The sequence below is a fragment of the Macaca mulatta genome, chromosome 6 (assembly GCF_049350105.2).
Source record: "Macaca mulatta isolate MMU2019108-1 chromosome 6, T2T-MMU8v2.0, whole genome shotgun sequence".
NCBI lineage: Eukaryota > Metazoa > Chordata > Mammalia > Primates > Cercopithecidae > Macaca > Macaca mulatta.
The window spans coordinates 75,122,486-75,150,288 of record NC_133411.1 but is presented as its reverse complement, the minus strand read 5'-3'; the positions used below and the strand labels follow the sequence as shown (position 1 = coordinate 75,150,288).

The 27,803-nt window shown below is 37.8% G+C and overlaps 1 protein-coding gene across 20 annotated transcripts in view; it reads right to left on the bottom strand.

Moving 5' to 3' along the window:
- Positions 1-27,803, bottom strand: part of MAST4 (microtubule associated serine/threonine kinase family member 4) — a 578,446-nt gene that overhangs the window by 133,091 nt on the left and 417,552 nt on the right. The window contains exon 1 of one of the 20 annotated variants that reach the window (XM_078004809.1): positions 23,953-24,168. The exons of the other annotated variants lie outside the window; for them this stretch is intronic. Coding sequence (XP_077860935.1) covers positions 23,953-23,990 — 38 coding nt within the window. The 5' untranslated portion in view covers positions 23,991-24,168. Of the gene's footprint in view, positions 1-23,952; positions 24,169-27,803 lie in introns of those variants that run through there. 20 annotated transcript variants of the gene reach the window in all.

The following is a 27,803-nucleotide window of genomic DNA, read 5'->3' as shown; positions in this document are numbered from 1 at the left end:
AGAGAGAAACTACAGGCAAAAATAAAGATAAAGCAGCATATAAAGTCATCTAAACTAGAAATGCAACTATTAGAGAAAGATTTCAATAGCCAGGTAGACAAAGTGTACCCCATCTTAGGTTAAGGCATTTTCTGAAATAAGTGCTGTAGAAAGAGAAGATATTTAACAAAGAAGCAAATTTTTTTTATCATTAAGAAATATGAAACAGGTTGATGGAAGAGGTCTCTGGGAAGATTAATGTGTCCATAATATATTGTTAAACAAAACATAATTCCATCTATGAAATAATTTTTTTGGATTATTGTATCACAGCAAACACCAGAAGAACCAACAATTAATGTTTGTGTTCTAGTTTCAAAGAAGAAGAAGAAAAAAAAAAAAACCCTGGGCAATGAGTGTAGCACCATAGTTAGAAAGTATTAATGATATATTAATTATAGATGATAACTCTATCTCCCAAATTCTCCTGGCTCTTGTTGTCAAAGCCTTGCTTCAGAGATGGGTCATTTTTCAACTGTTAAAACTTCCTCTTAGAGAAAGAACACTGATTAGTTTTCTACTCTCTCTTCTAAGAGATGATTTTACCTCAAAAAGATTAATCTCTAGCTCATCCAGGAGAAAGAGTTAATCAATTTGTACAGAAATGAAGAAAACTGCTTCCCTGATCTTTTTTAAATGTTTTATTAAAAATTGATAAGATCCAGGAATAGAAATAGGGTTGACAATGCTTCTCAGGATAGCTCATTTTTTGGTTCTCCTGTCCTCCAAATGCTTTTTATGTACTAAATGAGCTATGTATTTTTAATACTCTACCCCACAATACAGATCTAGTTCTGTCTGAGTCATGCTAGCCTAAAATCAAATGATGACAAAGTCTAGAACTGAGGGAAGAGAGGGCATTTCAAAAGAGAACAAGGACTGAGCCTGACACAGAACTGGCTTGCCCTCCAAGAACTGGGAAGCTGGAACCCTCAACAATCACCTCTCTGCTTAGCCACTAACTTTCTCATTTCTTCTTTTTATTTTATAGAGATGCGGTGTTGCTATGTTGCCTGGCTGGTCTTGAACACCTGGGCTCAAGTGATTCTCCTACCTCCGCCTCCCAAAGTGCTGGGATTACAAGCCTGAGTCACTGCACCCAACCTTTCCTTTTTACTGGAGACCACTCAACAACCACCCTAGAATTAACTGCCTCTTTTATGTGGCAGGGTTTTGTTTCTAATCCAGCCAATTAACAACCAATCTCTCCTATACATACATCCTTTTTTGGCCTTTTTCTGGGATGACAATGAACAAAAGACAGTGTAGGACAAATGATTAGTCTCTTTCTCCTAAAAATCCTGAATAAAATGTAGTTAAGCTATACTACAACCACAAGATGGGATTACTCCAAAAATGCTTACAAAGACATAGGAGAAAACATATAGCATCCAAAGGCTGATATTAAACATCAGTCTCTGTATCTGTGAGCCGTGCATTCACAGACTCAACCGAATTCAGACAGAAAACACTTGGTGAAAAAAACTGCATCAGTACTGAACACATTTTTTCTTGTCATTATTCCCTACACAATACAGTATAAGATCTATTTACAAAGCATTTACATTGCATTAGGTGTTATAGGAACCCTCAGATGATTTAAAGTATATAGGAGGATATGGGTAGGTTATATGCAAATACTATGCCATCTTATGTCAGATTTTGAACATCCTCAAATTTTGAACATCCTCAGATTTTGGTTTCCAAGAGAGGTTCTGGAAAAAACTCCTCGGGACACTGAGGGACTACTGCATAGAGAATGCAAAGAAAATGAATATGAAGAAAATGTACATGAATCATAATAGTGATTACTTCTCAGTGGCAGGAATATGGGAGGATGAATGTATATATGCTTGTGCTCTGGTTTTCAAAAATTTTTAATCATGAATATTTTAACCTCTTAACCTGGAAAATGTGAGTTTTATAAAGAAAAGTTGATGTCCTTTTAAATATTGCTAGCCACAATTTCTAAGCAGAAAGGCAGAAGCTAGAGAGGGCGGGCAATGGGTCCCGCCACAGGATACTTTATTGAGATACTAATTTGTGGTATTCTTTCTGCAGGAAGAGAATGAAAGTATTTTTTCCTTCCTCTGTACCAAGTCTTTGTATTCAGAGTCTGGCCTCCTGGGCCTTGAAGGGTATTTCATGCGTTTTGGTCCCAGGAAAGGGAGTGGATGTTGGGAGGCATGCTAAAAGCAGGCCCCAACCCAGGCTCTTTCCTCAGACACTCCCACAGGGAGGGCAATGGGTAAGCTTCTCAAGCCTAGAGGGGTCTGCTTTCCTGAGACTGGGGTGGGGAATGAGGGAGGCAGTGGTGTCTGGCCTCCCCATAGCATTTACATTGTATTAGGTGTTACAAGTACCCTAGATATGATTTAAACACAGTAGTGTCTGATTGTGTAGCTAACCATGTGAGTAACAAAGACCTGTTACTCCTTTCCACTGAAGGACTACAAGGGTGGAAGATGACAGGCCCCATGGTGGGTATTGTGTGGCTTGGGGATAGAGGTGAGCAACACACCGTGAAGAAAGGAAGCCAAGCTTACTTTGTAAGTGCCAGTTACAGATGTTCCTGTCCACCACGGGCATCAAGGAGGACCACATCCCAGCTTAAAACAGGCCACATCACTCCATGTGGGCTTGGACAATAAGTAACTCTGATGAGCAGGAAGAATCTGATGATTCCTGGTTTCTGTGTCACTTGGCCACATCAGAAAGGCTACAGCAAGCATTTACAGTAGAAAACTAGACATAGTAGATCCAGCTTTCTTGAGAAGTACCAGCCAGTCCTAACTTACTCCACGGCAACCCACAATACCAGCAAACTGTCTTTTTCAGGAAATTATCAACATTCTGTATGCCTTTTTTTTTTTTTTTTAGCCAAAGTCTGTCCCTCCTCAGAACCTGACTTAAAATGTGAAAACAAAAACAAAGCACAGAATGCTGACCGTACAGTTTGCTAATGAAAGGAATTGTTTGCACCCCTTAAATTACAATCCAATGGCTGTTCCTTAAGTAGTCACAGCAATGCTAATCAAAACCAAGCCAGGCCAGGCCCATTCTAATAGTTATTGATGATGTGGGACAGACCCAGCCAGACTTTGGCAGGTTTGGTGAATTTCAGAAATAGCAAAGCCAAAAGAAAAAGGACTCCTTTACTTAAAATGCAAAAAGCACAAACAGAACTTGAGTTGCAGATATTTGAAAAAAACACAACTTGAGTTGCAGAGGTTTGAAAGTGAATGCAGGTTATCTCTATGTCTCTATGGTTCACTCTAAACCAGCAGTCCTATAGGGGAACTTTCTTTTTGGTTTATAAATTAACCCTCTGAGTTACAGGGGTGCACTCATCAATGAAGATACTATCATTTTAGAAAATCCTATAGAGCACACAATTTTTATAGTGCTAGACATAACCAGCTACTCTAAAATAATAAAGAACTCCACAGACGTCATCTTTTCCCAGCTTTTATTGTTAAATATATTCACTCCTTTTGGAGCTTTAATTACTGAATTTATATTTGGGCAGTGATTATCATATTGCATTGGAATATAAAGTGTCTCACATCCAATTTGCGGAAAACTTACAAAGTCAAAGCTGCAATGCCAAATCTAACTAGAATCACACAGTCACTTGTTAAAGCATAAAGCTCGCAGTCCTGGGGTTAGTGAGATTGACTGAATTATCTGTTACTGCAGTGTCTGACATTTCAGGAAGGTCACCTGACTTTCGCTATTGAACTTCTGGCTAGAGAACTGATGGAGCAAACACATAAGATAGGAATCTAGCACCAGAGAGAATGAAGGGATGTTGTGGGTTTGAAATCATTGTTACGTAACCCCTACCCCTATCTCTACCCAGCCTAAACAGGCCCACAAGTATCACTTGACATGGATCCCGTCCATTTCCTTTCTGAGCCCTTTCCATATAGGTTGCAGAAATGCCATGCTTCTGTGGTGACAAAGAGCATTTCAATTATGTCAGGAGTTCAGGGTCCAGGTGGCTTTCAGCATCTTACATAAAAGCAACTTAGCAGAAAACATCTGAATAAGCTCTAAGGAACAATTACAAACTCTCTAGGTGTGGCTTGTGATGACACCACAACAAAAGATATAAGCCTTTTAGGCAAGTTGTTTAAATGGATAGACTGTACAAAGCTAGATAAGACATTTTGTACTTAAGTCACCAGCCAACTGGTTTATGCTCTAATCTCTTATTTGAAATGTGGTCTGCTGTAAAGAGTAAGCTGCTGTGAAGTGCTTCTTTCATTTAAGATCAAATAGATAAACAGGGTTACACATCTAAAGTGAAATAAAATAAGAGTTAAAAAATTTATTCTCATACTTCATTGTTTATATCCATCTGCAGATGGATGGCATATGTAGATGCGGATTCACAACGCCATATTATTTGACAATAAACTGATACTTTTCTTTGAAATCTAAACTTATTTTGCTTATCACTGAATGTGGTTACAAAAGCCAGGGTCAAGGTGGCAATGGTAATGAGAAACAAACAAACAAAACCCACAGGCAGACTGTCTTTCCACAGGAGAGTCAAAGTTAATCAACTTATCATATTAGGGAATCTAGATCACTATAATGTAACAAAATTCACAGGGCACCACACATCACTGCTTTAGCATTGTGACTGTTTCACTAATGCAAACTAACACTCAGTTACTTTTGAATCGGCTGCTTTATTTATGACTTTGACCAGGAGTTTCTGTTCCTTGGCCAAAAAACACAGAATATTTTTTAGAATATAAATCCTGACTATGCCTATGTTGCAATATACTATGCCAAACTAGCTCAGCTTGACTGCTTTTTTTTTTCTTTTGTGTAGTTTCTTCAAAAAGGAGAAGTATCTGCAACAATCTGAAAAAAAAAAAAAAAAAAAAACACACATACACACACACACCCACAAAGAAATGAAAACCCAAAAAAGTAATCCTTACAACTCGATCAGTTAGCTGAGAGAAAAATTTCACTGTTACTTTAATGTTACTAGCTGCCACTTTTTAAAAAGTGTTATCAAGTCAGCAAGAGTGTTTTTCTTTTTCTTTTTTTTAAAGGGTTAGATGTTCACAGTAAGAACTAATTAACTGCCAAGAATGAGATGGTTTTCCAAAGGAATACCATTCTCCTCAGCAAATACTAGTTTCTATTTATTTTAAGTATGACCATTCATTCTTAATCTGAAAGTATTTGTGAGCATGGTTAGAACAGGGCAAAAAGTATTTATATATTATTCTACAACATAAAGTAATTATCTTAATGTTGGATTGAAATTCACCTTGTATGCATATAAATACGGTGTATCACTTTTCATACTTAGTACAACACTGGACATGAAATAAATGGCAATAGGTCTGAGCTACTAGATGTCATTTGTAGTTACTATAAGTGTGTCTGTGTATTTCTGCTTAAAATATATGATACACATCATTTTCTTTTTCAAGAGTTTTGAATTCTGTTGTTCTCAATAATCCTCTCATCATTTACCTAAAAGTCTATGGTAAATAACCATTGTACATACCGACACATGTGACCATATGAAATAGGTAAACCCACTGTTCCAGACGGACCAGACTATGTTGCTGAAAATCATCAAGTCAGGTAAGAAGTAACCCTTATTTTGGTCTTGATGTAAAATAATTCTGCACTCCCCCAAAATAAAAATGGTGTTTAAAACTGGTCTTACTTATTCTAACATGATACCTTATAGCTCTCCTACTAGGCACTACAGACAAGCATATATCTTGTTCTTTCTGTGACCCTAATGCAATACCTTGCACAGAGGCACGCTTAATTAAACTTTGCTGAATAAATGAATATTTTGAAAGAATAAGCTAATAAAAATGAGAAAAGATCAATTTTGCTGAAACCGTGGGTGGGGAAGTTTAGTCATAATAAACCCTAACCTTTCTTAAATCTCCCCCTTCTTAAATTAGTGGAAGTTTCCATTTTACAGTTTCTCCTAAAGATCCTAGAATTTTCATTAGAAAGCAGAGACTGTGGGTCAGGCTGCGCTGAGAGCTATACAAAGTCAGAGTTTTTCACTGGCCTCCAGAGGCTCAATCTAAAATGCATTACAGGTACAGCAGGATAATTCACAGAAAGATTCAGGCAACTGCAAACATTCTGAAAGAATCTATGGGTTAAATGAGTTAAAGCAGCCATGGAGCAAGAGTTTTTGGAAGGGGGGCAGATTGCTTCTGACAAATAAGCACCCCTTCAACGCAAGTGACAGAAGTAGGTCATGATGAGTAACTGAATTTTCCACTGACTCATTTCCACATATATCAGAGGCAGTAAAGGACGCCAGTGATCTAGTTCTCCACCTGTAAGAGCTGTACAAATTAGTTCTCTAACAAAAGAAGGTAGAATAAAAACTGACCCAGCAGGGAGAACTGCCATCCTGACCTATAAATAGGTCACTAGGCAGTAAGGTCAACAGGCCTGACAGGAATATTCACTTCAGAGAAGTCCCCCGTCTTTAGAAACTCTAACAATTTAGACTGTAGGGATATGGGAACAAGATGATTCCTGCTCATTCTCCAGCTAACAGATCAGCACAATCAGGTTTAATGGTGTTATATACCAATTAACATGTATTTTACAAATCTTCACTAAGTCTGCATGCAGTTTTTCAGTGTTTAACTCTGAATGCAAATAACCTCTACATTAAGTGTGATAGGGAAAAATTTTGCAAATCATTTCTAAATACAAATTCATTTATTTTAGTGCAAATGGAGCATACCACTGTAAATGTCAAATAGTCGTCATCCATTATGATAATAGGGCCCAGCCAATCTTTCCAACTTATTCAAAGTTCACTGCATGAATGATCCAAGCCCTTAGTCCCCAGACAGAACTTAAAATATGTCCTTACTAAAAAATTCAAGGGCAATAAATCAGGCTAAAAACGTGACAAGAGACGACCCTCCTCTGCCATCAACTCTGGGAAACGTCCAGTGCTTTCTGCTGGACTAGCCAGGGAGCTGACAGATTCTCTGTATCTATGCAGAGGACAGCAGCAAAGGGTAGTAATTTAAAGACTGATAATCTCCACCCACCAGGAACTGATATTAATCTATTTAATAAATGCATACATTTTACTCTAGTCAGAGATCATCCACAGATGAAAGTAAATGCTTTCTTTCACACAGAAAAAAAAAATATTCTATGTGGAAGTGTTATACCCAATAGACATCAATTTTACTTTTTACAGGACAGTGAATGAGTTAGGCAGCATTATCCACACTTTGAACAAAAATAGTCAAATTCCAGCAAGTTCTAAAATACCAGCTAAAGCTATAGGAAAAAACTTTCACCATAACAGTTAACTGGCATAGAATCAACATCCATGACCTTGGCCTCTTTAGCACAATGTTCTATTGAACTAAAATACTAAATAAAAACATAGCGATTGAGATACCCAAGGCTTTATAAAAGGAGACATTGTAAGAGAGTGACACAAACACCCAAGATAAAAAACTGCTGAGGTACAGAACACTTAGAAGACGTGAGGTGTTCCAAATATACAATGTTTGTATGGTTTTAATGTTTTAAACTAAACTCCCTTGAAACCACAAAACAGAATGGAAGGCTTAAAACCACAACCTCATTACTAATACAAAACAGATCTTATTCTAAATATCACCCCTTGGGACTCTGACCAATTTGTCCCAGGCCTGCTCTGGAATGGTGATGTACAGAAATGAAAACGTATTTATTTTCTGAGTTAAAATGTCACTCAGATGACCCATTTTTGCCACCAGTGCTATGGTTACCTCTTCAAAACCAAAATGATGATTATGCCATTTTACCACAGCTATCTAATAAACATCAGATGGTCATCTCAGAGCTCTCATTCAGTGCTAACCTGATTCAAGCCAAAGTTTTAAAAGAAAACAACCCTAAGCCATCAAATATTGCTTCTAAGACTATAAAACAAAAGAGATACAGAATAGAGGTATCATGCTATGCTATTACTAAATTAACTATAGAGCCTTTATGTTGTATTGCCCTGAGAAATGATTCGTTAAATAAAAACCTATAAGGATGTGAATGACTCATATGTATACAAAATATTTAGATAAGAAAAATATACATTTAATTTGAAATTTGGTTTTACAATTTCCTAGATGCTCCTAAATATATATAACACTCAACAAGGAATCATGTGAAATATTAGTATATTCTAACCTTAAACATATAATACATTTTTATTTAATTGAAAAAATTTCATTAAACAAAATTTAAGTATATAATTTAGAGAAGTCCAAATGTAGAAAAAAATGAGTCTTAGTTTCAGAATAATTAGGATTAACTTTGTACAAACTCGTAAACACGACAAATTTTTCAGGTCCACAGCCATTTCAATAATGTTAATATTAAATTATAAAGTCAACAGTAATGAGTTTGCATTTTCCTTTCTCCTACCTTTTTCCCATGAGGAAATGTACTTTCCTTCTAAAACTCCTACTATTCTGTCCACCTCACTTTTGTTCTTCATGGACACAGAAATGCTGCCAATAAAGGTTTTCTAAGTAGCAAACACTTTTTGTTCTTATCAAAAAAGAAAGAAACAAACAAACAAAACCCAACAATCAAAAAACACCTTCACCTTGCCATGGAATTCTGCAACCCCAATTTCCTGCTCAATTTCTTTCAAACCTCTCCAGCCTTATTTCCTTTTTCTTAGAGATGAAATACACAGAATGGTGAGGTCCCTCAATATACTTAACTAAAAGAAACATGCTAGCAGTTTGATGAAATTTCAGTAGATATCTGATCCTCCTACAAGCAAAGATGTTTACATCCCAAATATTACTCCAAAGTAAACCAAAACATATACGCCTCTGGGAAAGATAAGTATATGGAAGGCTCTATGGTTTGTCCTTCCTAGAAAACACTTTTTAAATAACAAACCAATTGTCTCCCCATCCCCACCTCCATTTGTCTTGGGAATGCAGAGGGCCAGAAACATTAGACTCTGACCTGGGTCTAAGCAAACCATAAATACTTGAAGCTCCTGGAAAAGAAATATTCAACACTAAATAACTTTGGCGCTCTTCATTAATCTTTATTTATATGACTTTTTTTTTTTTGAGACAGGGTCTTGTTCTGTTGCCCAGGCTGGGTGCAGTTACGTGATCATGGCTGCCTGTTGCCTCAACCTCCCAGGCTCAAGTGATCTTCCCACTTCAGCATCCCAGGTAGCGAGCACTACAGGCACATGACACCATGCCTAGCTAATTTATCTTTTATTTTTGTAGAGATGGGGTTTTGCCATGTTGCCTAGGCTGGTCTTAAATTCCTTGGCTCAAGCGATTCACTCACTTTGGCCTTCTAATGTGCTGAGATTACAGGCATAAGTTACCATGCCCGGTGGTGGATGACTCTTAATCCCCAATCTGGAACTCTCTTGCCTTCCATCCAGATCCACATATCCAGCATCTCCACTTGAGTGTGTCTATAGAAGCTCCAATCCAATGAATCCCAAACTGAAGTTATCATCTTCATCCAACATGTCTTACTTCTGTGTTCCCCATTTCAGCAACTGGCACCATTATCTAACAGGCTAAAGCAGAACTATGAGCACAACCTCCACTTTAGCTCTTCTTCACTCTAATCATTCAGTTAGTCATCCAGTCTTGCAGAATCCACTTCCTGAGCATCTCCCTTCATTCTCACAGCCACCAACCTGCTTGTGGCATCATCACCATCTGCCCCAGAAGCCCATGATGCTTGCTCTAACTCAGATCCTGGACTCCTTGCACAACTCCAGTTCAATCCCTCATTACTAGAAATCTTTCCTATGGGCAAATGTGATCTTATTGTCCTGTACAAAACCCTTCAGTGGCACGTCCTACCCTCAGAGTACATTTCCTGTTTGTCACTCTAATGGAATTTCTCCTCAACTCTCACTCCAGAGTCTCTTTCTACTACAGCTATTTGTTTTGTGTTGTTGTTGTTGTTGTTGTTTTGCCTGGATTATAGTCTTCCACATTTCAATGATCTCTTACCCATCAGGGTTGTTTACTTCTTTTACAGACCACTTGTTTTGTGTCTCCTGGATGCCCTCAAAGTCTACAATATTCCTCACCATGGCATGGCTGAGACGGGTAAGACAGACATGTACTCACACACGATACTGTAAATTCTGTTACTTCTTTGTGTTTTCCTGTCTCTACACCCAAGTCCACAGCATTTCCTATAAAGTTGCAAGCTTTCAAGAAGGTAGAGACTCATCTGTCTCCTTCACCACTGCCTCGCCAGCACAATCCCTAACACATGGAAGGTGCTCAACTAATATTACTGAATTAATGAACAAATAAATGCAGACGATGGAGAGTCAACTACACTCAGCTCCAAATTCCAAGCTTCATCTCCAAGTGAAATCTCCTCTACATATCTTAAACTTAGAGGTGGTTATAACAACAGATCCTACCCTAAAGAGTAGCTTCCAGAGAAGTAAGGATATTTCATATCTGAATTGCTTAATACAGACTAAAAGTCAAAATATTCCTTATTCATCCAACTCTATTCATTAACAATCCACAAACATATTTTTAGACTGAAAACCCTTATGGTGAAAAGGCTTATTCTTGTAAAATGCACAGCTTCTACTTTTTATTCTGACAGGTAAAGTTTTTATTTGGAATTATCAAAAGAAAACTAGAAGGAAGTTCTGCCATCTTTGATGCAGTTCTATGGTTAGAAACAACTGTGCATCCAGGAACCATGTCTAAGACTCCATCACTAAACTGTGTTTCTTTTTGCAGTTGTACCAGGAGGTATCATTAGCCCCTCCAGATCCTTATGTGCACAACATATATTTACATTCATCTGTGAGTGCATACAGAGATATGGTATGTGGCTAGATTAAACTTTCCTTCCACAGCATAGTTGGGAATCTGATGAGAATAAAGAACATCTGTATGAACTACTGCTCAAGACAGATACATTTTATTTTCTTTTTGTAATGATTACATATTTCAGTGAGTTCAGTACTGCCAATAAATGTGAACAGCACTCAAATCACCTTTCTTAGTACAACATTAAAGTATAAAACTGCTGTCTTCTACACTAATTCTCTGAATTATATCATTAAAAATGTAGATAAATATCCTTATATATTTTCTAGCAATAACTCTGATATTTTACAATAATTATATAAACAAGCGTTCTTGAAGATAACTTAATAATCTTATGTAAAATCATTAAAAATAGGATATATTATATTCTACCTTCCATATTTAACATGGTATATTTGGATTTTCACAAATAAAGGTAACTAGCTTTTTTGTTTTTTTTGAGATGGAGTCTCGCTCTATTGCCCAGGCTGGAGTGTAGTGGCATGATCTCCGCTCACTGCAAGCTCTGCCTCAGGGTTCATGGGTTCATGCCATTCTCCTGCCTCAGCCTCCCAAGTAGCTGGGACAACAGGCGCCTACCACTACGCCCAGCTAATATTTTTTTTTGTATTTTTAGTAGAGACGGGGTTTCACCATGTTAGCCAGGATGGTCTCGATAGCCTGACCTCGTGATCCACCCGCCTCGACCTCCCAAAGCACTGGGATTACAGGCGTGAGCCACCGCGCCCGGCCTAAGTGGCTAATTTAAACTTGATTTATTTTCAAAGAGTTTCTTTTTCATCTGCATTAAGAATTAAAACATTAATATAAGGTGAGACCCAAAGATAAGGAGGGAGGGAGTCTCTGCCCTCCACATCTGTGTCAGCCTCCATGAGTCATTAAAAAATGATGAATTGTTTTTTCCATCTCTTTAACTGTGGTCTCAAATATTCCAGAAGTATGCCTAAGGGGCTATGATTTACAATTATTCTGTCTCATGCTGATTAGCATAAATGACCATGATAGAAAATTGTATGCAAACCCTAGAAGAGTCAATAAAATGTATTGATCCATAGCAGCAACTAAAGGAGGAAAAATTGCTTACAGTCTATGCTTCAAGCTTCCGATCTAATTTAGTAGAGGATCTCATAACCTGAAAATAATTCCATGTTTACAAAGCATTCTGCTGATGGTTGCATGAATTATATTTCACAAGCAGATACACAAATCAATCTCTGTACTTTGCTCTACTCCCCATTCTATCAGGCTGTGAGTTTGTACCCAGATTAACACAGAAGCATTAATGCAGTAACTGTAAAGCCAAAAAGAATGCTCCTCTCCATTAGAAACTATTGTGAGATGCTGTTGTAGTAGGCAAGTGGCACGGCATTTAAAAGCATTTGAGGCTTTGCCTCTTAAAGTATTTCTTTCCCCTCTAAAATGTAGCATTGAAGGTGGTAGGTATGTAGGTAATGAGAAGAAATGTCTTCACTCCTCTGAAAAGGTTAGTATAAATTTTGCTCACCACTTCTCTTATTCATTACATACTTAGACCTTGATCATTAAAACACTTACAAACTCTAGAAAACAAAACTGCTTTAAGACTAACAGATGAGAAGAGCTTTATCATTATTATTCCTTAGCTTTTTTGTATTTCAAAGATTTTACGTCCAGCTGAGCAATACCAATTCAAGCCTGACAAGTAGGTAGGTGCAGTACACAATCTTTATACATTCGTGGCCACATTTAATTAGGGAAAAGCATGCAGTTATGACAAAGGAATGGTGAGATGCTGAGAGATACAGGCTCCTTTAAAGTACTACACAAGTGCAGGGGACACAGTCACATTTCCGCAAGTCCTGGCCTTGGGGCCCTCCAGAGGCAAATGATCCTGGTGGTAATTACTCTACTCCTTTCATATAGTTCTTCTTTGTTTTAATATACTCCTGGGCTTTCCTAGCTACATGCTAGGTAAATGTAACTGATGAAAGCCAGCACTCTTCTGACTGGAGTGCTGACCAGGTAAATCAAAGGTTACTTTTTTGGTATAACATCCCCTCATTTATGCCAGGCCCCTGATAATCAAGTTTCATGACAAACTCCAGAGGCCACCTGGGTCAGCTTTTCACTCCACTACTAGTGTTTAAGCCACCGGAGACACCAGAGAACTTCTGACCTGGAGTCTGTGGACTTTTAAGATGCCTATGAATAGAACTCACTGTGTCCATGAACTTGGGTTGTTTAAAAAAATTATGATTTTCACTAACCAGAAACTGAAATGTAACATTGCCTTCATTTATGCATCTGTCATCACAGTATTAGCCACGTACTTTTCCATATCACATTAACAGTTGTTGCAGATATATTAAAAAATTATGGCCGGGCGCAGTGGCTCACACCTGTAATCTCAGCACTTTGTGAAGCAGAGGCGGGTGGATCACTTGAGGTCAGGAGATCGAAACCACCCTGGCCAACGTGGCGAAACCCCGTCTCTATTAAAAATGCAAAAATTAACCGGGCATGGTGGTGGGCGCCTGTAGTCCCAGCTACTCGGGAGGCTGAGGCAGGAGAATCGCTGGAACCCAGGAAGCAGAGGTTGCAGTGAGCCGAGATCGTGCCACTGCACTCCAGCCTGGGTGACAGAGCAAGACTCTGTCTCAAAAAAAAAAAAAAAAAAATTTATTTGTATTCATTATCACTTCAAAGTTACGGTAGTTACTAGACATGCCTCTAGATCTTGGTATCTTATGTGCTAATAAAGAACCACATATATCGGCCGGGCGCGGTGGCTCAAGCCTGTAATCCCAGCACTTTGGGAGGCCGAGGCGGGCGGATCACAAGGTCAGGAGATCGAGACCACAGTGAAACCCCGTCTCTACTAAAAATACAAAAAATTAGCCGGGCGCGGTGGCGGGCGCCTGTAGTCCCAGCTACTCAGGAGGCTGAGGCAGGAGAATGGCGGGAACCCGGGAGGCGGAGCTTGCAGTGAGCCGAGATCGCGCCACTGCACTCCAGCCTGGGCAACAGCGTGAGACTCCGTCTCAAAAAAAAAAAAAAAAAAAAAAAAAAAAAAAAAAAAAAAAAAGAACCACATATATCACAAATATTTTAATGTGTTCATGACTATTTCATTATAATTGGTTTCCTTTATAATATTAGGTATTTTATGTTATACATTTAAAAATATTATTCTGAAATTACATCCATAGGCTTTACTATACTACCAATGGAATCTGTAATTAAAAAAAAAAAACAGGTAAGAATAGTGATTCTACAATGTCTTGCCAATGTCACACAACTAGTTAGTGGCAGAAATGTGAATAGAAACAAGATCCCTTTTTAAATTCTTATTTTCAATGGACAAATAATAATTGTACATATTCGTGGAGTACACAGTTATATAAAACAAGATCTCTGGAGTCACACTTCAGGGCTCATCTCATTACACTGTTTCATTCCAGATGACCTTAGCTAAAAATGAAAAAACACACGGGATCCCCAAAAGAACAAACATAAAATGGAAGCATGTTCTAGGCACTGAATGAGGCCCTGGGTTCTCACAAGCATCATCCCTTTCCTTCTTACAATCTTTCATCATCATCAGTACGTGTGGACCTATCAGTTTCTTCGTTCAAGGTATTCAAAAGCAAGTTGAGATATTAAGTGTTAAAGCTCAAATATCTAAGAAACAGAAAATCAGTTTACCTATTTACCACCAAAGAAGATTATCCTCAATGACTGCAAATAGTACTTAAACATTATTTCAGATAAAGATAACACAATCCTTTCTAGAAAAAAGATTCAAAAGTCTTTTGAATGTGTGTATATATAGATATATATATATACACACCCCACATTTTGAGCACAACAGTGTACCCTCCATATATATGCTTGTACGATTATGTATGTGTATATATAGATATATATCGTGTGTACATATATAGCTATCTGTATGTGCATGTATATATATATAGATATGTATATACACAATGAAATACTGTTCAGCCTGAAACAAGGAAGAAAATTCCAACACATTCTACAACATGGGTGAACCTTGAGGACATTGTGCTAAGTGAAATAAGCAAGCCACAAAAAGACAAATACTACATAAGTCCAGTTAAATGAGGTACCTAGAGTAGTCAAATTCACAGAGACAGAAAGTTAGAATGGGGGCTGTCAGGGGTTGGGGGAGGGGGAATGGGGAGTTGCTCTTTAATGAGTAGAGTTTGGTTTGCAGGATGAAAGGAGTTTTGTGGTTGCACAGCACTGTAAATGTACTTAACACTACTAAAGTGTACACTTAAAAATGGCCAAGATGGTAAATTGTATGTGCACACAATTAAACATTTTTTTCTATTCTAAAAAATAAAAGACATGAACAGAATGGAGAAGAGATGGAGCAATAATTAGACAAAAATTTTTTAAAAAACTGAGTGCAGAATATGAATAAGCTAAGGAGGCATATTTATCCTACATTTGCCAGTCTTTCAAACACTCAAAATATCATGTCATAATTACCCCACCATCCTGCCCTCCACCCATAAGTTTGCAAATAACTCAGAATAAAAGTACCCATCTTAACAGAGTTAAAGCCATTGGGTTAGGAGGATCTGTTCTTAGTCCTCCAGCATGTTCACTCTGATCCACATAATGAAGATTCATTTGGCACTGTCTAAATAATAGGATACAGGGTCCACAGAAAGACTTTCTAACTTTGATTCTCCGCAAGCCACCTAGATGTATCTTTAAGGTCTTAAAGCAATGGGCTCTGGAAACAGTGACATCATTGTTCATAGAGTCCTTTTCAGCTGCTATGGCTTGGAATGACTAATGCATGATCATGTGCTACCATGTAATTATTGGCTCCTCAAAGATTCTCCTAAAAATGTCTAAGTAGGTCAAGGCCCACAGACTCTAGATTGCTAGAAAAGATGAGGGATATTATCTGAAAGCCAGACCTACAACGTAAGAACTTTTTCTCATTCCTTTATGTCACTGTCTCCCCAGAAATTGAAGTCATGGCTTAATGTGGGTTAAAGCTAAGCTGGACGATAATATATATACAATGGAATATGTAACTTAGAGTAATCATAAATCATAGTTATTTAGAATATCTGTTGAACCTTCCTATTCATTAAAATCATCAATCTCCACAGGATATTTCTAATAGAACATTGTTCTTGCTCTATTTAGCTTAGATCCCACAAACTTTACATGCCATCTTATAAAGTATCACTTGGGTGATTCTATGTATTCATCAATTACATGCTTGCACCAAAAGGTAGATATGGCTATTTATCATTGGTAATTTATGGGCCTGCCATATTCTAGGCGTATGGGAGGGGAAATATCAAACTCAAAAAAAAAGCTACTGTTGCTCAAGGTCACAGCATGGAGGCTCCATCTTATTTCACACACACAGATCAGATCTATTGAAGATGGAAATGCATTATACATTACACAAACAGTTTCAGACTTTGTTAAAAGCAGAACTTAGAATATGCATTAACAGCAATTTGCATTTAGTGATGTTTCATATTTGAACATTAAATGTGTTAAAGGGGAAAAGTAAACAAAAATATTCAATTGTTTCCTTGAAATACTGATGACAATTCAGTAAAGGTTCATAGTAGTAATGAAACTCCAGAAGTTCTTTGCCCCATAACAGTATCTTTTATCCAGTACCTTGCCACTGCTGCCTGCCTCCCTGTTTCCCAAGTTCCATATGAGGGAATTTTATTCCTTAGAAGCTCTTCGTCCTAAAGTATATGCAATGTTCATTCCAAACTTGAATTTGGCAATAATGTACCCTACTGTCATTTTTTTTTTGGTAGAGAAAATATGGAACACCAGACTGACATTCTAGCAATAATGCACCAAGCAATATGAGAGTCACAAACTTGGAAGGCACCTCAAGTAGACAAAAAGCTACTTGGCATGATATATTAAAATTCATAAACATGTTCACGTCACTTTGGCATAACAATCTCTATTCTGGGAAATTATCCTAAGGACATAGTCCAAAAGATAGAAAACGCTATACGCACAAATATGCTCACTGTGTGGTGCTTTCATTCAATAAACCTTTATTAAGTGTCTATTATGTGCCAGGCACTATGCTGGCATAAAGTCTGTGCCTCAAGACACTCGCAGTCAGCTTGGAATTCAGATAAGTATATACAGAATTACAACATGTTGGAATGAATGCTAGCTGAGGACTGTGTGAAGGCAAAGGAAATATTAAAATATGCAGGAAGTAGGGGACAGAGAGAATCAAGGAGAACTTTACAAAATTTTGGGTAATGCTCTTATAATTTCTTCAGTATTTTTTAAGACACAAGGAAATGTTAAAATACTGAACAAATAAATCCTTTTAGTATCCTGAAAAATGACTCCTCAATACATTTTTTAAAATAAAAAATACCAAGCAAACATAACTGCCTTTAGCAGCTCTCAAAAGTTCTCATCTTTCTCTCCACTGTGTGTGGGAGTTAGAGTGTGGTAATCAAGCAGTAAGTCCTCACCTGGCACATTCTACCACAGTCTATTCTCAGTCTTAGTCTTCTACCAGACACCAGGGTGTCCCTAATCAAAACTGCTAAGAAACTGTGAATTCACTTTGCTTAAAAAACAAAGCAAAATAAACACACCAAAAAAATCTTATTGCTCCTTTGAGAACTTTTGTGTTCAAATGGCTCAGAGTTGCTTCAGAAATTCCTGGTTTAAGATTTCAGAAGGTCCCTTGCTAAATATGGTATTTGTAATTTGTAATAATTTTTTTAGTGGATTTTCAAATGTGTTTAGAAGTTTTTGAAGGAGCATAGACTGGACTCACCTTGCAATATATAGTAAGAAATAATCTAAGCTAAATTGGGATATGTTGCAATCTATACAGCATGCCTGTACTTACACTTAGATAAGAGAAAATTCTATTTCTGTAACATGCACAACATTCAATTCAAGTCAGGACATGATACATATCAGGGTGTGGGGGCCATGAAGATACCTCTTTCAACATGTTCTGTCCTGTACCACGGCTCAAGGCCTTGGCTATACTCCAGAAGTGGGGTGGGGCTGTAGAAGGGTTACCAGAGAAGGCCATGCCTGAACTCACTTTCTTGAAAAAGTGCCTAAAGGAAAGATTGAACTTGAAACAACCAATGGAAAAAGAGTAAAATTACAATTTATTGAGTCTCTATATTTGCCAGGGATTGTCCTAGGTAAGAGGCTAGCAAAGTCTTTCTGTCAAGGGCCAGATAATTGCAGGCCAGAGTTTCTGTGGCAACTACTCGATTCTGTCATTGTAGCACAAAGAGCCACAGACCATCCCATGGGAATCAGTGTAGCTGTGTTCTAATAAAGGTCAGTACACAAAACCAGGCAGTAGCCAGATTGGGCCTATAGGCTGTAGTCTGTTGACACCTGCTCTAAGTGCTTCACAATCCATTTTACTTATGGTACAAAAAAGGCTTGCTGATTATTTTCCATACTGAAAGATGAGGAAACCAAGCATCATACATGAGATGGCCTGCCAAGGTCACAGTCTAACTCAGGATTCCAACCGTCTGTCCAAATCCAAAGTCTAAACCCTTTCTACTGTATGAGAAGGGCCTCTTAGCAAGAATACAGAGGAAGAGGTGTCAACTTGAATAAAATAAATAATGCCAAGTCTAAATCCTTCCTTCTTGTTTAACAGTAACTGATACAAGCCCATCTATACCAAAATATGGAGGACATCAAACATGATGGTAAGTAGGTGAAGCAATCCTTCTAAGAGAAGCTTCTGGAATAGTCAGTGGTAAATTCCTTCATACCAAAGGGAAAAGAAACCAAATTCTGTATGATAATGTGGCAGATTGTGGGAAGGCTATAATGTGGTCATGCTCCAGAATTCCAACACTCTCTGAGAGAATTTTGTAAAATAACCTCATTGATATCTATATATTCAGTAATTCATTCATTCCATGACCAGGTAGTACACCATCCATAAGTACTTTAAAAGAGGATGTGGCAATTATCCTTCAGGAACTTTCAACAGAACTGGGAGGCAAGGCATAGTCACTAAACAGTTAATTACCTGCTGATCTGAATTGCCACTTGAGGGCAAAAAGACACTGTAGAGGTGACATGTACAGTTCAGTGCCTGAAACTCAAGGGAGAATAGGCATAAATATGAGCATACTTCTCCTAGTTGAATCTTAACTAGGTTTTCGCCTCAAGAGATTAAAGATTCTATTTTCACCATGGTTGTCCTACTTTGGAACCTGAAGACAAGATTCCCAGACCATCTCTGTTGTTTACCAGCTTGAAATTTTGTTACCTAAACATTAGTTTCCTACCTTACAATGAGGGGGTTCAACTAGACGTTTCTGAAAGTCTATTCTAGATTATATCTCCATGAATCAAATTTTCAACATACAACTCTATATACTCAACTTTCAAAAACAGTAATTCCCTGGATAGAACTTAGATGTCCATATATTTTAGTCCATGACAGGGTTCTTCACATCTTTATAGTTAAAAAAAGTTTCAGTTATTAAAACTATTTCCCTTAAAAAGCAGAAACTATCACTTACAAAGTTGCATAACTTATGTCTGAAAATTAAATATGATTTTCCCCAAAAGACAGAGGGGAAAGGAAGATGAGGAGCAGATGGATTCATTGTTCCCCTATGGAGAAAAAACATTTCTACACCTTGCAAAAATATATTAATTGGCCTGCCATCTGGCAAGCCTGCTCAGATGCATAAGGGATAAAGTTTAGATCTTGAGGTTTAACATTTAAGCCTGTGGGGAGATGGTAATTGGAGTCTTTCTCAGCTAGGATTAGTATTTTTAAAGGAAGCATTTCAAGAGAGATCCGAATACAGAAGGAGAAAAACAGGACCTGAAATGTGAGCCCATCCAGGGTGCCTTCACTAGTGTCAATGGGCCCATCTCCACTGCATACCAGGAAGCTGGTTGTGGACACGCCCACAATGGGTGCAGCTGCGCATTAACTAGCACAGCAGCCTCTGGACTCCTTTCCAGTGTGCCCCAGGACTTACCATCAACCCGCCCCAGTCTTCTTGTATACTATAGGTATTTTTTAAAATTTCTAGAAATCTTACCATTGCAAAGTTGGGCATTTAAAAGAATCTCATTAAGGGAAAACAGCAGATAATAAACCAGGAGGTACAATAAAATATCTGCGTTGTGGTATGCATGCAACATGTGTGCACATACGCAGAGAGGAAAAATATTACTCTGCCAAGTTTGTAAGAGTGGTTATATCTGAGTACTAGAATTTGGGGTGATTTTTAAAAAAATATTTTCCCCATTTTTTGTCTTGAGCATGTATTAGTTTAAAATTTAGTTTAAAGGTTATATAAGGTTCATTAAAATTAAAATATAATAAAAATAGTAGAAGGACTTGATAAGTTATTTTACAAAGCAAATAACATCCTTGTAATTTATCTTTTGTAAAATACATATTTTCTTCCATCTTCACCTGCATAGAAAAACTCTACGATTCCTTCTGGATCTCCATGCTTACTTTCCAACAATCATAATCTATATCTTAAATTATACACCTTCCAAGTCCTCCACTGTCAAGGCCCTGTTTCCGTCCCCAGTAAACATCCCCAAATTATTGTTAACAATTTCCTGCTAGTCATATCTGTTTATCTGGTTTCCTATAAGTTTTTTCATCTATGTAGTATCAAAGGGACTTTTTTTTTTGAGACAAGGTCTTGCTCTGTCACCCAGGCTGAAGTGCAGTGGCACGACCATTGCTCACTGCAGCTGCGACCTCCCGGGCTCAAGCAATCCTCCAACCTCAGTCTCCGGAGTAGCTGGGACCACAGGTATGCATGTTTAAATTTTTTTTTTTTTTTTTTTGAGATGGAGTCTCCCTGTGCCACCCAGGCTGGAGTGCAGTGGCACGATCTCGGCTCACTGAAAGCTCCACCTCCCGGGTTCAAGCCATTCTCCTGCCTCAGCCTCCTGAGTAGCTGGGACTATAGGCGCCTGCCACCATGCCCGGCTAATTTTGTTTCTTTTTTTTTTGTATTTTTAGTAGAGACGGGGTTTTACTGTGTTAGCCAGGATGGTCTCAATCTCCTGACCTCATGATCTGCCCACCTCGGCCTCCCAAAGTGCTGGGATTACAGGCGTGAGCCACCGCGCCTGGCCGTTTAAAAAATTTTTATGGAGACAATGCTCTCCCTACATTGCCCAGGCTGGTCTTGAACTCCAGCGCTCAAGTGACCCTTCTGCCTCTCAAAGTGCTGGGATTACAGGCATAAGCAACTGTTGTCTGTCCAAAAGAGCTATTACATATTAATAGTAGACCACACAATTTAGTTTGCTTATCTTTCAGGTATTTCATTCTGATGCATTTTTCACTTGACAATATCACCATGTAATCTAACTATGTGTTAATCATTTCCTAATAAAAATGATTTTTAAAGAGGATGATACAGTGTACCATAGTATCTGGATATTAAGAAAAAATTGTGAAATATTAATAAAATGTAAAACATAATTATAAAATAGGAAAGGAGAGCAAAACAAATGTCTTATTCTAATCGTATATTAGCATCATCAAACTGCTAAATCTACATAAAATTTTTTGAGGTAATAGAAATACTCGGCTGGGTGCGGTGGCTCACACCTGCAATCCCTGCACTTTGGGAGGCTGAGATGGGCGGATCACGAGGGCAGCAGTTCCAGACCAGCATGACCAACATGGAGAAACCCCATCTCTACTAAAAACACAAAAATTAACTGGGCATAGTGGTGCACACCTGTAATCCCAGCTACACGGGAGGCTGAGGCAGGAGAATCGCTTGAACCCAGGAGGCAGAGGTTGCACTGAGCTGAGATCACACCACCACACTCCAGCCTGGGTGACAGGGTGAGACTCTGTCTCAAAAAAATAAAAATAAAAAAAATTAAAAAAGAAACACTCTATACCTTTACTTGCATGTTAGCTACATAAATTTATTTGTTAAAATTTATTGAACTACATACCTGAAAAAGGATGATTTTACTGTATATAAACGTTATCTCAATAAACCTGTCTCAACAAAACTAACACCTAGTTGCCTGGAGTAAATACAAGTGGTAAACCCTGCGTCAGTACAAATCTGAGTAAGTCTTGGGTCTAGGTTAGTAGTAATAAAACACACTTTCTTTAACCTTTAACAAAGTCCCTAGAGGGAAGACTTCTTTCCGTCTTTAGGTAGGGGCAGCTATTCCCCAAAAACAGCTCACGTATTGTATTATCAAAAGCTAAGAGATGGCCAGTAAAGTTTGTGTGTGTGTGGTTTAGAGAATTCTGGACACAATATTTGTGTCCTTTGTATGTTGTAGATTATTTATAGTCTATTCTTATGCAATTGTTTTATATATTACAAAGCAGTTACTTTTCCGTTCTCTAAACACAGTAATTTTCTCAAAGGAAAAGGTGTATTTGAATGCCATCGAGTCATCTCCTCCTTAAAAACAGTTAGCAATAGCACCTTCAAGACAAATTATTACATTTTTTAAAAGGAAAGAAGACTATAAGTAATTCATCTCTAAAATCTCCCAACAGATATTTTCTGGCATACCCATTGTATTGCCATCCATATAAGCAGAAAGAATTGTTGTCCTTTCTAAGGGATGAACTACATGCATTATTAGAAGATCGGCATGGATTTTGAAATGTGTGGATAACATATACACTTATGTGAATGTGCAGGATTTTATAAAACATAGAGGGAAAGCTTAGGAAAATAAGCCTCAGTGCGTGGGGTGTTACTCATTCAAAGGCCTGGAAGACAGCAGCTGTGCAGAGCTACACCGTAAGTAAAGCTTCAATTTAAAAGCACAAACCCATTTAAACACCATCATAAACTGTGATACTATAAGATCAGGAAATTACAGCAGAATACATTTACAATTTCCATTAACAGGAAAGAGAATCAGCAGGTGGCAATCTTAAAACAAAGTAAAACCTACTTCTGTTTTTCACTCTCTTCCCTCAGACAGTGGGAAGCATTTTCTAAATGAAAGATCAAAATTATCAGAGCTCTATATTCCACAAATATCTTCTGAATTGCCAAGAGGGTACTGTCCTATAAAATTAAAAAGGTACTAAAATCTTGCTTTACAAATATTATTTTCAGTAATTAGAATGTTGTTGGAGTTATATTTCTTTTGGCCATAAGATAGTAAAGTTTTTATCCAAATTCACTACTTACTACTGGTGAGATTTGGGGACAGTTAGGTAATTTCTCTAATCCTCAATTTTTTCATCTGTATAATAAATATAATAACATATCCTTCATGGAGTTGTTGTGAGGATTAAATGAGACTATATCAAACTGTCTCCACAGATATTCTCCCCCTCCCTCCTCCTGGGCTGATGTTGGTAGATCTACCAGTTACTGCACGTCACTCTAATTCCTTGTCTGTATTACTGTCTAAAGCCCACTAGATTGAGCTACTTGAAGAAAAGGATCATGCTATACATATCTTCGTTTCCCAGGTGATAATCGTAGCCCTGGTCACATAAAAGGAACTCAATAAATATTTGTCATACAAATGAAAAAATGAGGTGATGTGATAAATCCTCAGACCCTGTTCTCAGAAGCCAAACTTAGCCAAACTAGGTTATCAGGTTATCAGGTTTCAGAGAGTGATTCAGCCTCATCCACAAGCTCCCAAAGCAGTAAAAGGGTCAGAGAGATGCATGACTCATAAATAACCCCTCCAAGTGTTTGTAAATGTAATTAACTTCCCATGTTTCAGAGGTTAATTTCCAGCTCTTGGTTTCTCTGTCTTTTGCCCGAATTTACAGTCACTTGACTCCTCTTTAGTGCTTCCAGGAAGCCAAAGAAAAGGAACTGCAAGAGAAGGTATATAGCCTTCGGGACTCAGAACTACTCCCTCCCAATCCAATCCCTAAAATAATCTTAAAAAATTCAGTCTAGGACTAGAAGGCAAAACCAAAACAGAACAAAGCACAAACAATTACTTTCATCTAATAGGCCTTAACATATACTTTAAGATAAATACACACCTGAGACTTCCCAACAAAATCCATAAATGTTGGGCCATGAATCCCCTCCAAACATGTTAGTTTCTCTATTAAAAGCTTTGAAATCAAACCTGTTAAGTGGCTGAAGGAACAGCTACAAGCCACTGCCTGCTGGGCACACATATAAGAATGGAAGGTTTGAAAAGCAGGGGTTGTTTCTTCAGCTCCAGGCCGGGCAAGTCACTTACATGGGAACTAAAGAACTGGCTTAAAACGAGGACTATAATCTTTCTGGAACAATAGGTCATGACGAGCTTCCTTAATGCCAAAATAAGTGTTTAGAAGTAACTTCTGCTAACTGAAAAAAAGTATAAAGGGCATATATATTTACTCTGGCTGGAATACAACATTTCTGAATATGTTTATCAGCGCCAAGAGTCAGAACGCTTTTCCCTCATGGATTTCCAACCTGGGACCCATTCCATGGAATGTTTCTATATCCTAGAAATGGCATAAAAATGTTGTATCATATTAATATCTAATCAGTTCAGTATCTGTACCTTTTGGCCCCCAAATCACCCTAGATCTGATGTGAGAAGGTAGACAATTGGAAGGCTAAATCTCAAAAGGTAAGAAAAGCCACGATTGCTCTTGATTAAAGAGCTTCCTCTATAAGAAGCCATCAAATAATATATAATCAATCACAGTGTTATAGAAAAATGAAGTCTACCTGCTAAAATGGCATTTTGGCCATGGCTATGCTGGTAAAATAGCATTAAAAAGCACCGAGATCCAATAACTGGACTGAAGAGGGCAGGTCTCCGATCTCAAGCCTGGGATCCAATGTTAACAAAACCACTATTGATTTTTCACTTTAAAAATCCTTGATTTCAAAGGCTAACTTGCCTGAACTTCACAGGAGAGAAGGCATCTACTGAGAAAGAACGCTACATATAAGCTTTACAGGCCACACAGTAAAAACATGGCAACTTTTATTCCATGGTTCAAATACATAACCCCAGACATCAAATCCTAAAACATATAGGAAATTATGATTCATAAGCTTAGAGGCTTATTTTGCAGAATCCATAACAAGAACTATTACCTAAAGCACCCAAATTATCCCACATCTGTTTAGCTCCACTGGTCACTAAGGCCATTTGAGATCAAAGATGAGAAATCCTTCTGCTTAGGGACCCACTATGGAAATGCGAACTTACAATCATCCATTCAACTTGCCAAGGCAGCTGATGTGCCTATCAATTGTTTTGCCACATGCCTGCCCTTTGCAGTGGTTGAACAAGCCTAGGTTAATTTTACAATACACCAGTTTTGGGGTTAGCAAATTACTTGTGTTTATCTGGATGGGTACTAGGATAGGGAATAGTAAGTAGATAAAATCAGTCCTTATATGGACCAAAAAAAAAAAAAAATTCTGATATAGCTTCAGTAGCTCCAGTGCTTAGTTCCTGATCTAGGTAATCTATTTGGAAAAGTCTTTGATTTTTGTATCAAAAGTCTTGAGATTAGCCAAGTGAAAGTAATATTTTTACAGGAATTATATCTCAAGTTCCAAGATCAACAAGCCACTCAAATCAGACATAAGAAATAACATTACATAATAGCCACTTAGTGGCTATTGTTTTACAGTAACAAAGGCTTCATTTACCATATTTCCTCGAGTACTTTATTCAGCTGGCAGTTTTTCCCATGTCAAACATAATTTTTTTCCCTCAACCCCTCCATAAATCTATAAAAGTAAAATATTTAATTATTATAATTCCCAATTTAAATATATTAATCATATTGCATTTTAGAAGACATTAATGTAACAGAGGCATAAGTGATTTTTATATAAGCTATGGATTCAGTGACTTTCTATAGATTTCATAGCTGAGAAATTTGTCAATGACTAGATAATATTCCAATAATGACTCTTCAGAAACCCAGTAAAGTGTGAGACATAAACATACACTGTAACATTTAAAATTAGATAGAATAAAGCATACCTCTTTACAGCTTTTGTTTTGTTTGACAGCTTCAATAAACACTCATATGGCAAAATGGGCCTGGTAAATCTATCAGCTTTCTTCCCCTTCGAATTCTATGACCCTAGGAGACCTCAGCCAATTTCACCAATTTTCAGTTTCTCATTCCCTCCACCTAGGTGATTCACTTGGAACCTAATATACTACCTCTAAAAGATACTGCCACTTGAACTTCCATGTCAGGTTAGAAATTTTCCAGGGGCACAGGGTGCCGGTACTTACTTTGAACAGCTAAAAGTTTATTCAAGAACTTCAGAATAAAAATGGTGGTTGGCCTACCAGATGTCAAGATCTGCATTTTGCTTATACTAGCGCCTGCAATTACAATTTGCTAAGAGCTCTCAAACTCTGACAAAATCAGTCACTGATAAATGTAGGACCACAAAGCAGAATGTAAAAATTTCCAGGATTCTATAATAAAGTAAGCAATGGGGTGCTTCAGATAAGAGACATACATTAATGACTGCCTATTCTTCTTACCAATCTATTTTACCTTCAAGTACTGATCAAAGCCTAAATTCTCTGCTATGGTCTTTTTTCTTTAAAATAAAACCATATGATATGTCACTTGTGATATTAGTATGATTACCTTCTCAAATAGGCATGTCCAAGACATTCATGTAGCTAAAATTCCCACAGGTCCTTTTATTCTATTAATAAGGTTTAAGGTCAACATTTTCAGAAATTACAACCAAGTTCCTAGTGGAATTTTTCCTTTTCTTTTCTTCTGTCTGCCTGGAAATAAGAAGAGTACCAGAACTACAAGTATTAACAAATGTATGAACTTTTGAGATCTATCTAGTTACAAAATGAGCCACATTATCACAAAAAACAAGTTCCTACTGATAGAGACTCTTACTTTTAGTAGACAATTTAATGCACACTTTGTACCTACTTTCATCCGGGTAGCCCCAGGACCATTTTAATATCTTGGCTCTACTATTTAAGTTTCAAAAGGATTACTCAGTTACCATGATGTCACTCCCAAATGACTAGTTACAGGTAGTGAAGACAGCTCAGATTAACATAGCTTTGTGCATGCTTACTCACACTAGAGATGGGTGTGTATGGAGGGTGAGGCTGGGGTCCAGGGCCTCCAGTTTCCATCTCTGTGAGAGACCAGCTATTTCCATTTCAACCAACAGAAGGAGGACTTTCCCAAATTATTCAGACTGAATTCTATTCCAAGCTTCCTCTTCTATGGGCCATCTCCATACAGGAACTCAAATGATTCCTTGACCCTAACACCTGTCAATCTTTAACCCAGAAGGCAAATGGTCTCTATCTTGAAGCTTACGATTCCTGTTTAAAGGTATCATCACTTGGCCTTCTGATAATAGGAGAGATATGTAAAGAGAAGCAAGCAAAACCATTAAGGAATATAATGTTCTACCCATCACTGTGCACTCATCAATATACTACTCGCACCACTGCCTTGAGTGAAGAACACACACACAGAAACACTCTCTCTCACACACACAATAGCAGTGAATAGTCCATGTCTCCCCATGCAGCATATGCTCCATAATTCTCATGTTTTATTTTTAATGAATTTCTTTTGAAATCTAGTTTTTACACTCTCACACATTTCTCTCTCCCCTTCTCTCTCACTCTTTTCTTCGCTTCCTCACTCCCGCTTGTCTCACAAAAGACCTACATATTACAGGGGCAAAACAGTCTGTGATTTCCTATTGTAAGTTTCACACTAGAAGCTAAAAGCAACATTTTTGAACTGTGCATATTTCTGCTTCCATCCTTTGTATCTGGTAAGCCTTAGATGCCCAGAATCTGCAGAATGCTGCCACAGTCGCGACAGCCAGGCTCTCAACAGGAGCCACTCAGCTG